At 43.9% G+C, this 15880-nt stretch overlaps 3 protein-coding genes across 5 annotated transcripts; 2 read left to right on the forward strand and 1 right to left on the reverse strand.

Annotated features, from left to right (window-relative positions):
- Positions 1–128: 128 nt before the first annotated feature.
- Positions 129–2627, forward strand: LOC119551235 (gastrin/cholecystokinin type B receptor). Its single transcript, XM_037860474.1, has 3 exons — positions 129–482; positions 1123–1473; positions 1628–2627. Exons 1-3 carry the CDS (start codon positions 129–131, stop codon positions 2483–2485), a joined length of 1563 nt encoding a protein of 520 aa, XP_037716402.1. The 3' UTR covers positions 2486–2627.
- Positions 2628–3475: 848 nt separating this feature from the next.
- LOC119550546 (sphingomyelin phosphodiesterase) lies at positions 3476–10708 on the forward strand. 3 transcript variants are annotated; one of them, XM_037859276.1, is made up of 7 exons: positions 3476–3904; positions 7394–7585; positions 7644–8961; positions 9018–9226; positions 9285–9579; positions 9636–9821; positions 10064–10708. In XM_037859276.1, the coding sequence occupies exons 2-7, from the start codon at positions 7480–7482 to the stop codon at positions 10146–10148; spliced, it is 2199 nt and encodes a 732-aa protein (XP_037715204.1). In that variant the 5' UTR covers positions 3476–3904; positions 7394–7479; the 3' UTR covers positions 10149–10708. The 3 variants fall into 3 exon arrangements, with proteins under 3 accessions (XP_037715204.1, XP_037715206.1, XP_037715205.1); XM_037859278.1 differs by having other exon boundaries at positions 10248–10708; XM_037859277.1 differs by having other exon boundaries at positions 7650–8961.
- A 2910-nt stretch (positions 10709–13618) lies between these two features.
- LOC119549636 lies at positions 13619–15278 on the reverse strand. Its single transcript, XM_037857823.1, has 2 exons — positions 15069–15278; positions 13619–15004 (listed from the first exon to the last, which is right to left on the reverse strand). The coding sequence occupies exons 1-2, from the start codon at positions 15069–15071 to the stop codon at positions 13619–13621; spliced, it is 1389 nt and encodes a 462-aa protein (XP_037713751.1). The 5' UTR covers positions 15072–15278.
- Positions 15279–15880: the final 602 nt, after the last annotated feature.

The raw sequence follows: 15880 nt of genomic DNA on the forward strand, positions 1-15880 counted from the left end.
CGATAATGAAACATTAAGCCCATCGGTTGTCGGTAGTCGGTGGTCATAAATCTGTCGGCAGTCTGTTCGCGGAAGCTTTTAGGTCCGGACCTTTGGCGCGGCATACTTTCGGGCTTTTGGGGTTGGAAATGGCCCTGCTCCACTATACCTTCGATCAACTCGTGCTGTACCTAAAATGGGCTGAGACCCAGTATGGAGAGGCCACCCCGAGCCCGGCGGTCCAGCCGTATCCTGGCGTATTCGTCGGGGATCTCAGCCAGCTGAATCGCTTCAAGCAGCACGCCTTTACCGCCGTGGTGGGCATCCTGTTTTGCCTGGCCTTCTCCGGGAACCTGAGCACCCTCTATGTGAACACCCGCCGCAAGCTGCGTCCCTTCTTTAGAGCCTGCCTCATATCACTGGCCTGCAGTGATCTCGTCTCCAGCATCTTCTGCTCCGTGTCCTATATGGCCCAGTTCCAGGCGGAGTATCTGCAGCTATGGGTGAGTTGGGAAAACGAGGAAGAAATAGTGATGAAGTACCAAGAACTATATTTTATTAACCCCATTTTGTATTAACAACATATCCTCGAATAGAAAGAGTTAAACATGAAAGACACTTAAACATTTTAAATAGTGTATCCTTTTAAGTGGGGCTTTAACTTAAATTTGAACTATCTGGTCGTTTCCGGTTTTCGTATTTATTATAAAATATAAGTAATTTACTCGAATTCAACTTGCTAAAAATGTTGAGAAATACAATAAATAGTCGTTAAAAAAGGTCTTTACATATAGAAAAGTGGGTAATGAATTATCGTATTAATATGACACTTCACAATATATAACAATGTTGAGTAAAGGACTTCCAAGTTGTAAAATCAAAGTAAAATCTAATAAAATATCAGAACTATTTTCAACATATTTTTTAAATGGTTGAGGATAACATAATTAAATGTAAAGAAATTTATAATAATGTAATTTCATATATGCCACAATCAATGAAATAACCAAAACTCATTTGTATCGTTATTCAACTTAATATTAATTTTGTCATTTTAATAGTTTGAAATGTTTTCTTCATATTTCCTAAACTTAGTTTATTGAGACTGGATTTTTATTATAAACCAAAAATGAATCTTTGTAGACCATTGGCGGCTTTATGTGCAACTTCGTGCCGTTCATAACCACCACCTCGGTGCTGTCCGGCAGTTTGACCCTGGTGGCTATTGCACTGGACCGCTACTTGGCGGTGATGCGACCCGTGCTGGGGTTCTGGAATCCCGACATACGCTTTAGCTGCCTGTGCATGCTGCTCATTTGGGCCTGTTCCATAGGAGCCTCTGGACCTCTTCTGGGGATCTACGAATACAAGCGAATCTACCTCCTGCGGATGGATGATGACTCATCCGATGAAAGCGGAGGAGTGCCGACAGTAGTTCCCGAGGAACTGGTGGTCACCGAGCTGGAAATGGTCCACATGTGCCTGGCCGGCGACGTAAGTCATCGACTGGATTATCGCTTTATTCATAAAGTTGACAGCGATTAAGGGGATTAGGGAGGGGGGTTGTCAAATCAATGTTATGATTATCTTATCAGCTGGGTGAAAAACAATTTACTATATATGCAATTCTATAAATATTCTGTTTCAGCACGACATCGGACTCTACTACGTCATACTGTTCACCCTGATTTTCCTGCCCTGCATAGTGTCCTTCGTGTGGTTGAATGCGGTGATTGCGAGGCAACTGTGGCTAAGGAGGCACTACCACCAGGAGCAGCAGGTGCAGCAGCAGGAGCCCAAGGAGGGTCAGTTCAAGTCGATGGGTGGCGATCTCCTGATGCCCACCACTTTGGTCAGTGCCGTGGGAGTGGCCCTGCCCTTTGCTCTGGAGAAGGCCTCGCTGCCGCCACAAATTTCTGCCAAGGATCCCGCGAAGAAGACCACAGCTGCTGCCTTGGCTAGGGAGGCCAGACACCGCCGAATGGTGGTGGTGGTGCTCCTGATGATGGCGGTCTTCATATGCCTTCGATTGCCCGCCTGGGTTTTCCTGATCATGCGACTGTTTGGTACCTATTCGGAACCCATCGACTGGCTGCTGTACTTCAGTTTTGGCATACTAAACCTGTTTAGTTGTGCCCTAAATCCCATTTTCTACACCTTTCTCACCCAAACAATCAAAACTGTATCGCTGGTCAAACAGAAGATACTGGGGTTCTTTGGCTGCAGTCCTGGTAAGGCTCAGGATGCCATGCCCACGGATCAGATGGATAGAAGGAGCTGCTGCTGCGGCTTGCGACCGCCCACTTTCACTTGGAGGTGCCATCCCACCCGGGATATGGCAGCCACCCCGGTTATCCGGGATGTCGAGCAACCGGATGAAGTTTCTGGAGAAGTGCAGCCGGATCCCAGTAGCCTGCGGCGGTTCCTCAGCCTAAAGAGGGAAGTGTTCACCATTTACAAGCAGTGCGATGACTCGTCGAGTGCGTCAATCGAGTCCTCCGCCTGATAGGCGGCGGTCATAAATCACCCGAGTGCATTTGTCGGATACGGGGGCCAACGGTTAGCAGAACTTGATTGATGGATCCAGCCCCCACCTATTCAGCCTGTTCAGCCGAAAAAACGATTGGTCACGGTGGGTAGTATATCACCTACAAATACGCATATAGGCATACGCAAATTATGTACCTCATTAAATGTGTAAATATGAGAATAATGTGAATGGGTGTTGGCAACTACATAACTAACCATTAACACTTGGCATAATCAAGATCGGGAAGGTCTAAGTCATTATAATACAAGTGTTTATAATTTAAAGTAGCTTTATTTATGGAGAATTGGCAGAGTCAGAGCATGAGCTGCATGCTCAAAACACCTGTTTATAGCAAATATGCTAGTACTTGGATTTACTTTTTAAGATTTTTCAGGAAGCACAAAATAAAAGTATGAATTAATGGAAAACTGGATATTTTATAAGTAATTTTATTTAGTCACTCCAAAGAGGAAAAGATTAGACAAAGTTTTACGAAGAATTAAGCTAAGTAAGACGGTCTTTCATAAAAAAAACAATTTGTGGCTAATGACATAAAATAGAAAACAAAAGTTGTCCAAATATTAAGATCCATTTAACGAGTTTAAGTCATGCCAAAATATGCTAACGAACAAAGCCAATTCTAACGAAAAATTCTCGTGACTAAGAAACTCATTATAAAGTCAACAGATCGTAGCCGAAACAATGCATGATCTGTAGAACAGATTCTATCTATACTAGATACTTCCGTTTTATAACAATAGTTAACAGTTTTCATGCGAGATAGAGCTGAAATAAGTTAATTGTTGGGCACGCCAGACTTAACTACTCATATGGAAAAAGCTCTCTCCGGTTTTCTTTGGGATCTATAAAGTACTCTCTCTTTTTCCCATGAACTTTTATTAGCTGCAGAGCCCGAAGCTCGACTCAAAAGCTGAATTCTGCGTTTCTCAACCATTCAGTGTCGGCGGTTCGCGGCGAGCGGTTGGATTCTCTCAGAGGAGAAACGCGAATTCTTTGTGCGGCGGGTGAAATCTTCGGCAGAAGAAACAACAAAGCGAAGCGACAAGTGTGGAGTGCAGGCCAAAAAAGAAATACATAAGTTCGATTGTAGAAAACCGTGGGCCAAACAAACGAATCGCAAATAAATGAGGTCAATCAGCGGAGCAAAGCTGCGAATTATGGCACAATATTGCCTATAAATAGTGTAACCATAGGAAAGAAAAAGTGGCAAACAAATAAAACCAGACAAATAAAAAGCATAAAAAGGGAAAGAGCCGAGCCGTAAGCAAAGAAAACAGAAATCGAAAGAACAAAGGCGGGTTCGTTGTGGGTCAAGAACGAAAGTTCGGCTCAGAAGTGCCCGTTGATTGTGCATTTTTTGGGACTTGGGAAGAGGTAACTATGCGAAGTCTGCGGCTTTGATCAATGTTTTGGTTTGGTCTTGGTTTAATCTACAAACCAGTTGTGCTGGCTACTATGATTTTTTCCCCACTATTTACTGTTACACATTTCGTCAGAAGCAAAGCGTCAGGAAAAACACGTTTGCGCATTTCACTTTGGGTATCTTAACTTGTCACGCATGCGCAGACCGCCTTGCAAAATCCCCACCTTGTTTCACTTTTTGCGGCCCATTCTAAGGCGATGTGGTATATAGTAAATACAAATCCTAACTTCTGGTTACGCATCTTTACGCTTTCGTTTGGCATTCTAGTTTCCGTTTCTATTTGCGTGCAGTTTGCTGTACCCGAGGTATTTGAGGTACGATGAGTGGCTACATGGCTGCATGTTTAATTAGCCCCCGCTAACCAAAACGCCCGAGCCACAAAAACAAATATATAGGCCAGTATTTGGTCATGACGAGGCTGTTCCATTGGCCACTGGCCATCTCATCCATACCGAATGGCAAATAAGCCACACGCACTCCCCGAAACTGACCATGAATATTAAAGATCGAAATGACTTTAATGGGGAATCGAAGTACCTTACTTTTCTAACGTTTACGTGCCCAAAATAATTCCTACTTATCTGTGATTACTTGTAAACGTGATATTTTGGGTTAAATGGGTTAATTCTCGGCCACATTCTTGCAATCGAAGCTTTCTTTTTATGAAATCATTGAAAAACAATCAATCACTTTCGGTACACAACTATAAAATTTCCATAGGCCAATTTGCTGCTGGAAAAGAAAAGAAACTCACTTTCGTTTTCATTTTCATCTGGCTGGTCTCCGTAGACAGCGCTCTCCCATCTCTTTCCTAATTATTATAAAACCAGAAATGTTCATTAAAACATTACATGCAGCGTGACCGAGACTGCAGCATTATACAATAGACACTAAAAGCAAAGCCAACAAGATTGGATGGAGTGACTTAAGCCCTGGGAGATTCAGATGTTATATGGGATTTCGTGTTTGGGTGTGGGACCCACTCCATTTAGCACATGCCCCGTCAAAATAACAAAAGCGAAGGAAAGAAGAAATTATATTATAAAAAATAATTTCTAAAGAAAGTGAAAGTTTTTTCGGCCGCATATATACATACATTTTTTGTCCCGACTTACGGTGGCCCGCTGAGAGGCCCTTTTTTGGGGAGTAATCGTGCCCTGAATGAACGCGACTAACCTACTATATTGTGAATGAGAAAGCTGAATAGCAGAACAACGGCCATCAAATGCAGATGGAGTGTGCCAAAAATCCATTTTCTGACCACGTGCTGCAGGTGTAGTAAATACACTCTATAAAACCGGTTGATGGAAGAGTCTAGTCTGATCTGGCTTAACTTTTGATAGTTTTGTAATGTCTTTTGGTAGCGGGTTCGAGCTCGGGTTCAGGCCCATTTGATGGCTGTAACTTGACCTGCATTCAGCTGGAAATTAGTGTTGTCCTCGGCTAACCTTGTCCGCGAAACGGGTTTTCTGGTCGTCTGCCCCCTATCAAATGTGTTAATAATGCATTTCTAGTTGATCCGAACCCCGCGCCCTAGAGCAGGCACTTTCGATTTTCGCTCGAATCTCTACGGCAAATAAAAACAGTTGAAAAACCCTCGGATATTACAAGACGCCGACGATTTCTCTCCGCCGGGAGGCCAATGTACTTTCGTGCTGCGACACTTGTCCATCGTTTGTCGGGGTGTCTGGCTTATAGATGGGGCATTGTCGGCCGATTTGGCGGGGCTATGCCAATTGGATGGGTGGCATTGAGCCCGGTGCATAATGTATATGTTGCCCGCACAAAACACGAAGCACTCCTAAGGCCAGAAACCACAAACAAATCAATTGAATTTAGTTGTTTTGTTTACTCGCACTTGATTGCTATTTTATATATCGTGTCATGTGATAGCTGTTTGGATGGGAGAACCATCAATTGGTTGTCTAAAGATGAGTCAGGGTCAAAGACGCGAATGTGGAGGCATATCTTTAACTATGATTAACGTATTTTTCAATACTTTTAAAGAAATATTTCCAAAGAAAAAATAGTACCACTTCTTAGACCTTAAAAACTCCATTAAGATTATTTAGTTCTTTGATTTTGTACAGTTTATTTTTCCATCGGCTGACTAATGGTATATAAAATTTCATATCTTTAAATTTAATCTTCCCCTTTTTTGTTGATTATTTGTTTCCTTGTACAAACCTTGTGAATGTATATTTATTTAAGGCATTTAACTCGTTATATAGCTCACACCGATAAGGGCACTTCCTTCCAAACAACAACAGCAACTTGATAGCCCAGTTTAAAAAAAGTAAATAAAAACTACAGCGTCAAATAAAATACGGCATCATCAAATCACATCTGGACGACAGATGCTGATAAGGCATTTTGATAAGGCCATCTCAGCGGAAAAAGCGTAAATAAACCGAGGGTTTCCAGGGGACTGTGACATATGAGAAAAGCTTTAAGCTAACAACACTCGACATAAAGACATCACACATGAGTCGCCGGCAATAGTGGGTTACAAATGTATCTGTCAATCCAAATAAAAGCGCTGCAACAATTCCACCTAATGTTGGATGCATCGGGAGGTGACATTTCCCCGATTGCTGATGATGTTGCTCATGTTTGTTGCTCATGTTGCTGGTGCTGCCGATGTTGCTGCTGTGTTGTGGGTGTTCAAACACGGCTGCCATTTACAGCTAACGAGATTTTAAGTGCTGTCAAATGTTGATGAGAGCGGCAAACACCCGCACACAAATTGAAATTTAGATTTCGTATCCCTAGTGACGGGCAATCGGAAAGGTCAAGTGGCGAAGGGGTGTGGATTTGGCTGGAACTGGGGCTTGGGGTCGGTTTTCAGCTCTGGAAATGACTGCAATAGGATTTGTGGCCAAGCAACATAATGCGACAAAAGCCAAGGGACGATTTATGGTCTGTAGGGCGGAGATACCTTTATGGCTGAATAAATGAGCAGGATTTACAAACAAGATTGGTGCTTACAATCATGACATCAAATGTAATAACTCAGGCCGAAATGATTTGACTTTTGGCAGTAGGAATTTCCATTAGACATGGGTGGTATTTGTGCTTACCTTTTATTTTGACCTACAAAGAATTGATTTAAAATTGCTGGGAACTTGGCCAGCTTTTTTATACAGATTACAGAAACTTGACAACTCCACAGACAGTTATTAAAATGTTATAGCAGCAGCCAGTTTATTTATGAGCCTGTCCACTGCATTACATAAATGTTAATGCTACTAGCCATAAATCAAGCAGGAAAAGAAACTGCATACTAAAAACCAAAACAAACCGAAATCGTTGATGAGCCACTGCACATACTCTTACTTACTTAAAAAAAAAGCGCCGTAATGAAACTCGTTCCACAAAATAATGACTCTCCAATTCGCTGTCTCCGCTTGTTATTTTTTTGGGTAAACCCTGTTATGTAGGTCAAGCCGCCTGCTACCTGTGGAGCTCCATACCCCATCCGCACCTGGACTGGCCTGGCGTGGCAAAGTCCACAAGTCCACCAGTTATGACACAGCAACAGCCGCCGTGGCCGAGTCCGAGTTCGAGTTCGAGACCCAGGGGAAAATGCTGGCTCATCCTGGCCCTTCTAGCCGTTTTATCGGCGGCAGATGGTGAGTTCTAGAGGGGGTCATCATCGGAATCAATGGAGGTAATCATACATTTTCATAGTTGCAGCCCTGCCCTTCCTGTTCACCAGCCTCAGGCCGCAGAACAACTGGACGCAGCCGGAAATGGAGCGATGGGTGATTGAGGAGCAGCCGCGCAGCATTCAGCCTCACCTGGAACCCATGCTCCACGTGAATCGAACCCATCGCACCCTCCCCTCGGACACTTCCGACTCGGAGTTCCTCCAGAGATTGGTGGACATCCGCCATAATCAGACGGCGAGCTCGAGGATGCTGTGGTACGATGTGGCCGGCGGAGATGGCCTGGTCTATCCTCCCTTCGTGGACAAGGCCCTCAAGCTGCTGAACCTCAAGCAGGTGGCCTTCGAGATCGAGAACAGTGTGATGTCCAAGGTGACCTGCACCGCCTGCCGTGCGGGTGCCGGAATGCTGCAGCATCAGATTCAGTCGGGCAAGACGGATGCGGAGCTGATCCGCATGATCACGGACTATTGCACCAATCTGAATATCCAGAGTGCCCGGGTGTGCCAGGGAGTGGCCCAGCTCTTTGGCAGCGAACTGATATACGTTCTGAAAAGGGTCAACCTGAGTCCCGACGAGCTCTGCAGCTTTGTCATAGGCGACGGTTGTGCGGATGTCTATAATCCGTATCACGAATGGGAGGTCATCTTCCCGCCAGTGCCGAAGCCACCTCGTCTCGCCGATCTGCCCATTCCCATGGAAGCTGCCCCCTTCTTCAAGGTCCTCCACATCTCCGACACCCACTATGATCCCCACTATGCGGAGGGCTCCAATGCGGACTGCAATGAGCCACTTTGCTGTCGCCTGACCAGTGGTCGTCCTGCCACGCCGAATGCGGCCGCAGGGAAGTGGGGTGATTACCGGAAGTGCGACACACCCAAGAGGACGGTGGATCACATGCTGTCGCACATCGCAGAGACGCACAAGGACATCGACTACATCCTGTGGACGGGGGATCTGCCACCCCATGACGTGTGGAACCAGACGAAGGAGGAGAACCTGGCCATCATCAAGGATACGGTGAAGCAGATGGTGGAAATGTTTCCGGGCATACCCATCTTTCCAGCTCTCGGGAATCACGAAAGTGCCCCGGTGAACAGCTTTCCACCGCCGTACGTCAACCAGGTGGACATCTCCATCAGCTGGCTCTACGATGAACTGGATGTCCAGTGGCGCCGCTGGCTGCCCCAAAGTGTGACCCACACAGTGCGACGAGGTGCCTTCTACTCGGTGCTGGTGCGCCCTGGTTTCAGGATCATCTCGCTGAACATGAACTACTGCAACAACAAGAACTGGTGGCTGCTACTCAACTCCACGGATCCCGCCACCGAACTGCAATGGTGGGAAAAGCTATATGATATTCATTAGGCAAATCTTTATTAACATATCCTTCTAGGTTCATCTATGAGCTTCAGAGTGCCGAGTTCTCCAACGAGAAGGTGCACGTCATAGGCCATATTCCGCCAGGACACTCCGACTGTTTGAAAGTCTGGTCGCGCAACTTTTACAAGATCATCTCGCGCTATGAGAGCACAGTGACTGCTCAGTTCTATGGACACACGCACTACGATGAGTTTGAAATGTTCTATGATCCCCATGATCTAAGTAATACACTTTCTTATAAACTATTACCCAAACATACTAATTAAATTATATTTTCCAGCTCATCCCAATGGAATTGCCTACATTGGTCCCTCGGTATCGCCTTACTACGATCTGAATCCTGGCTATCGGATCTACTACGTGGATGGTGATCATGATTCCACCACGCGACTGGTCATCGACCACGAGTCCTGGATAATGAACCTCAAGGAGGCCAATCTGTATGGCTACCCTATTTGGTACAAACTTTATACAGCCCGAGCGGCCTACAACATGAAGGCCCTGCGTCCCAGCGATTGGAATAATCTGCTCAACGAGCTGACCAACAATCAGGAGCTCTTCGAGCTATACTACAAGTAGGTTCTCGTAATAAAGAATTTTAATTTAATATTTAATTTGGAATATCTTTCAGATATTACTGGAAAAACTCCCCGGCGCGACCCACCTGCGATGCCGAGTGCAAAAAGCGACTGATCTGCGACTGCCGAAGTGGACGGTCCCACGACCGGAAGCACTTTTGTGCCGAGGTCGAGTCCAAGATCGACGAGGAGTCGTCCAAGTCCTGGAAGTCTTGGTTCTATAAGGGATTGACCAACTCGTAAGCACTGTTTAGTTTATCTGCGTGTTCTTCTGGTGTCGTTTCCTATAACCTAATCAAACTCAACTTGTAATTGTAATTAATCGCTTCCTTGTAGTTCTTATGCTGTCACTCGTTTGTTTGTTCGTCATTTCGCACTCTCACTTTTTTTAATTTTTACCTTATAATAACGAACACATTTTATTTTACGTCCTGGTGTGGTTCATGCAACAACTAAAATCGAATAACTAATGATCGAACAGCGCCGAAGATCGAACTGAAGTGCCGGTGACATCAGCCGATGGTTATGGCCCCTTTGATGTGGTGATTGTTGACGCTGGTGGTTAAGACCTGTATATATATACATTTTTGGTGGCAAGATTCTGTAGTTTCCATGACAATAAATTACCCAAATGACCCCCCAAAACTCTTTGTTCTGCCCAAAAGCTATAGCCTGCTGTCCTCCATCACCTACCTGCCCAAATACCTGCTGGGCTATCGCTAAGATAGCTTATCTGATCTGGATCAGAATCGGAGTCCCTCAACTGCAAGTCAATGCAATCGCAACGAAGGAAAACACCTACCCCATAAGTTTACTATGTGATAACTAGTGCTTAAACCCCGTTTGTCTAAGTTTACGTTAATGCAATGATGTCCCAAAACGGCCCGCCCAAAAAAGAAACCGTCGACTTTGAAACCTTAGAAACGCCCCTCGGAAACTGAGTCAGTGAACAATAGTCATTTAACTGTAATCGAGTCGTTGTTGTTGCCCCTTGCTGATGCATTTCGGGGCGTGGCAGGTGCGCCCCCTACGTAATGGAAATTGTTGAACAAATTACCTTTTAGACACCTAATTGTAATGCTAATCTAGGGCTTAAATTAAATAAAGTGCAATTATTTTTATAAAACTAAATATGCGATTTCTTTGGGCTTGATTTGTATGTGTAAAACAGTGTTTTCTTTTTAGCTTGAAATTTCAAATTTAAATTCAAATATATCAGTGCTGTAGAATATTTTTATGACGACGTTTACCAGCACCGTTTTTAACAGAGGCTTAACGGAGAATGGCAATGTTAAGAAACATGGTAGTTATCGATTATATGCTGTGGTTCGCTGTGACTGGCACAATGTAACGAGTTATGGCGGGAGGTTCAAAAACTTGATAAGGGCTTCTACTTTAATTTGGTTATCAATTTTAATATTTATAAACTACAAAGTTATTGACTATAAGCAAACTAATCTGTTAAGGATCGTTTTATTTCAAATAGTTTTATTTATATTAGTTAGAAGAGTATCTTTTTAAATATTGTTTAAAAACTTCAATCGATATTAAAGTTTTGCTCTCCTTTGTGTGAAGTATCAAATTAAATTGGAAATTGTGCAAACGCATCGAATTATAGTTATTCGCAAACATGTATTTCAATCATTCAACTCTTAGGTAACTTTCATTAAATAAAATTCGGTCCCTTAAACCTAATTGGCATTTAAATATGTTGTTTAAAAATTAAAATTAAATAATATTTCAAATTGATTTAGTTTTGTTTTCATAAAAATCATTTATAAATGGTGTTTCATCGTTTTGAGGCCATAAAGAAAAATTCAATATGTTTCACAAAGAGTTACCCGTAAGTAAAAATAATATTGACAAAGACTCAATAGTTACAATACCCAGTACAATATTAAAGTTGAGGTACTGAAAGCTTATCAACAAGTGCATGATATGTACATGTTCCCAAAAAAGGCCGACAACCTGTTCACAATGCACTTCCCCCGGCAGCTTCGAACCTCTCCCTCCCGCAGGATAAACCGACGCAAGTCCTTTGAGCAAACTCCAGGACTCAAAGGACCAAAGGGGGGAATCGGTGGGCATATCCTAGTCGTTGTCAATACGCCCCGTTGGCGTTGCCTTGAGCCCGTTGAGCGGCCGTGCGTGTTTTCCTTCATTGGTGATAAGACACGCAGCGCGCCGTGTGTGTGGGTGTGGGTGTGGGCATATCCTGGCTGCCAGTCATTATCCCTTTGTCACACACACACCCGCACGTTTTCCCACACTTACCCACACCCAAACCCGCACACACATGCAGCATCGAGCGGGCAAAACAATTCCGTTTACATTTCCCACATCTCCTGCAAAACCATACACCCATATAGCCTTATAGCCACCCACAAGTCCACCCAAATGGCGTGTGCCGCCTTCCTTTTTTCCCGATTTCCCTCATGTTTCCGTTGCTTTGCATACTTTTAGGGGACGCTGCCGTTGGGAACCGCACATGTGTGTGTGCCGCAAACAAACAAACAAACAAAAAGACAAACAAACAGAGAACCCAAAACAGCGAAAAGTACAACAATGCAATGCGTGCAAATTTTTAGAAAAATACACAAACAAAAGGGAAGGGCAGGGAAGGGAAGGGGGCATTATCTCGTGTGGCACATACATTCGCTTAAATGCCGCTTAACATATTTGATTTTTCTTCTTTTCCCCATTTTTCTGGCCTTGTTTGTTTTGGTTATGCGATTGTTGTTGCTGTCAAAAGCTGGCATATAAATTTGCATTTCGACAAAGCGCGAGAATTCACACATGTTAACCCATTAATGCCCGTTTTCGTGGCTAGCACTAGGAACTTCAAATGGTTAGAACAGTTCGAAATGCCTGGGAAACTTATAAAATAATTCTAGATATCTATGTTTATTTTTTTTTGCCATCCCACCATGGGTTAATGGAACAGAGAGCAGCACTCTCTAGAATTGGCGCCTTCATTTGAATGCCAAAACACGTTTTTAAATAAATCAGCGCATTAATTATTCCCGCTTGCATAAATCGTTTCGCTGTCGATGCTGCCTGCCCCAGGAAAATTTTATTCCGACCCCCCAGCTCCTCGATTTTCCCAGATTTTCCGACCCCCTGCTGCTGCCAACACCTCTGCACATTTTTATTAGCTACGCATAATTGCTGCGGCAATAAAGTTGTTTTTCCCTTTGGCCCCGCTGGCCAAAAAAAATATATATGGTGGCAAAGGACGAAGGACATGGTCATGGATGTGGATTGGGAGGCCAGGGGGCATTGCGCGTGACCCGACAACATAACGACATTTAAGTGGCCACCGCAGCAGGAACAGCAACATCAGTGGCATCGCCATCGCCAACGGCATCTGCCGGAGGAGTCCTTCTGCTCCAGGCTGTGGAATGTGGGCGGTGGACTACGGGCTGTGGGCGTGGCTCGGCCATGTTTGGCAACATGTTACAAAAAATTGATGCCATTGCTGTTTTTCCCAGCTATTGTTGCTGCAGCTGCACACAGTATTTATTGTTACAAGCTGCAGAGGAAGGCTGGGAATGAGTGAAATGGTTAAAAATATTTGCAAAAATATATTTGACTAGCAGAGACTTGGGAAAATGTTTGCAACGAGTATAATTTTTGTTTTAAGATTCCTCCTTCAAAACATATATGTTTCTAGAACTATTGAGAAGGGAATGGGCATCTTAAATATATTAAACACTTATTTTAATGTCTTTGTATAACTTTAATATCACTTTCAAATAAATCTTTAATGTTACAAGAAACAGCATGTTTAAGGATGATTTATAAAATATATATATAGCTTTGGTATTTTTAAAGAACACAGGGATTTCTCAGTGCTAAACTTATAGCAAGCAACTAACAAAAAATGTATAGATATTTCAGGTGCAAAACCTTATGTTGCTTCAATAGGGAAATATACTTTTTTTCTGATTTCGAGTCGTAAATAGTCGCTCGGTTCTCGGTTACTTTAAACTTCAACCTCGACCAACTAGGCTTTATAATCCAAGTACCCGAAATCTTAAATATTCAGGACATCAAAGAGTTCCTCGAATGTGGGCGCTTCCTGCAGGATGCCCAAGTTGCCCGGCACATCGATGCCCCTCAGCCGCATGCAGATCGCCTCGACGCTCCGCAAGCCTTCCATGGTGCTGGGAGGAACATCTGGGTCCATGATATCCCGCATGGACACCTCGCACAGGTTGTCCTTGTGCCAAACGCTCTCCTCCACTGGCTTCTCAACCACATTGGCCTTCTTCTTACTGTCTTTCAAGCGAATGAAGGTGGAGCTCCACATGGGATCCCGACTGAACTTTTCCTTACTAGGGACGCGAATGGGCAAGTCCTCGTCGTCGCTCATAATGATAATCAAGTCTTCACTCAGAGGATCAGGATTTTTAGCCGAGGGCTTGTTCAAGATGGGAGGAGGCTGAACCAACTTGGGCATCAGTGTATCCATAGCCACCTTATCCTGATTCTTAGAGGAGCGAATGTCCCCATCACTGGTCTGCGGAGGAATCCATTGGGACTGCAGACTCTTTGGATCTTCATGCGGAATATCCGCACTAGTTGACGGCTGCAATTTGGTTAGAAACTTGGGCATCACTGTCTTCACCAAAATCTTATTGTCCAGATTGTGTTGGAAAACAAAATCCTCTGAGCTCAAGTTGCACCACATAGGATCATTAAGCTTCTCCTTTATCACAGCATCCTTATTCTCCAGGAAAGTGCCATTTTCTGCCTGTCGGGGATTATCGTTTTTAAGCGGAATAGTGGAGGCGTGACTCCTTTTTAGGGGATTCCCAGTCGACATTTGGGTCTTCTTTTTAATCGCTCCCTTTTTCCGATTAGCCAAATCATCTTTATCGCTTGATATGGCAATACCACTCTTACTGGGCTGCATGGGGGTATTGAGATTCTTGTAGAGGGACACGTCCTCCGAGAAGCCCTTCCAGCCTTGGCCCTCCCCGCTTAGCTTTTTCTTTGGCATAGTTCCGGTCAAGAGGGGGCCCTTCTTGGGATACTCCTTGTTCTCCTTGTTGCGAATCTGGCTGGAGGGCAGTAGACGCTCATCCCACTCCGAAACCTTAGCCGAACTCTCCCTAACGGATAGCAGGCGGCCAACCTGAGGCCCTTGTGGCAAAATGGGACCCTTTACAGCCTCATTTACCTTATTGGCCTTGGTATTTTCCTTCAGAGGGTGAAGACACCCGTCGCAAGTCGAGATTTCTTTCGAGTCCCCCTTTGCGGGACTGGGTGATAGAGTCTCCACAGTCATCCGGGGTCCAGATCCAGAACAAGATGGGCCTTCTTCAGCGCTAGTGCCGGACATCTTGGGCCGTATTTCGACCAACTTGCTCCTGGGCAGGTGGACCGAGCACTTGCTGCGGCGCCAGTTCGTCTTTGGCTGACAAAAATAAACAGGGACTTGGTTAAGACAAATTTCTTCAGCTTTTCAAGAACTCTCTTACCATTCCGTTTTTTATTAAAGCAAGTTTGAAAAAAAAATTCCAGGAAGCGTGAAGCGCATGCGCACATGCCGACTGGCAATCAGGAAAGAAAGAACGTTGGCCAAAATGGAATCAGGGTTGCCACGTTTCCATAAATGCGGTTATGTTGTGTGCGGAATGTTATCCCGGCGTATAAAATATTCAACTTTCTTAGAAAAACCTACACACTTGTTAAAATTTAGACTTGCAACATTTCAAACTAATTAGTAAACCATGCCAGCTTGCAGCGGAAAGTGCTTTAATAAACAAGGATGCCAGACCTGTTAAAAATATTGAATTTGGAACTAGAAGCTCTTTCAGGGTTGGCAGACATCAAAAAAGTGCGTTTGGTATATTTGAAAGTGGTAAATTTTATAAAACTTATTATCTTTGGGCGCACTTTTTAAAAGAAAACATATTTAGAAATATTATAGGGTAAAAAAATGGTCCCAGAGGTTTGCCACTCATGTGTCGGCTGGCATTTTACACTTCGATTATTTATAAGAAGGTTTTATTTAAAAGATAGTTTACTTCCTTTCAGAAATTATCAAAAGTATTTTAAATAAACATTCGATAATTATTTTTACTTGCTCCCCCAATTGCTCTTCCAAAAAGTAGATTTAACGCAACTTGACAGATTTGAATTTGCTTCTCTGCCACAGTTCAGAGCTGATGTCTCAGCATGTTGTTTTTCCTCATAAAAGCCCAATACCTATTACAATATACTTATGTATGTAAGACCCTCCCCCAATCGGCAGTTCTCAGCGGGCTTTAACCACCCAGATCCCGATCCC

This window comes from Drosophila subpulchrella, chromosome 2R (genome assembly GCF_014743375.2).
Source record: "Drosophila subpulchrella strain 33 F10 #4 breed RU33 chromosome 2R, RU_Dsub_v1.1 Primary Assembly, whole genome shotgun sequence".
NCBI lineage: Eukaryota > Metazoa > Arthropoda > Insecta > Diptera > Drosophilidae > Drosophila > Drosophila subpulchrella.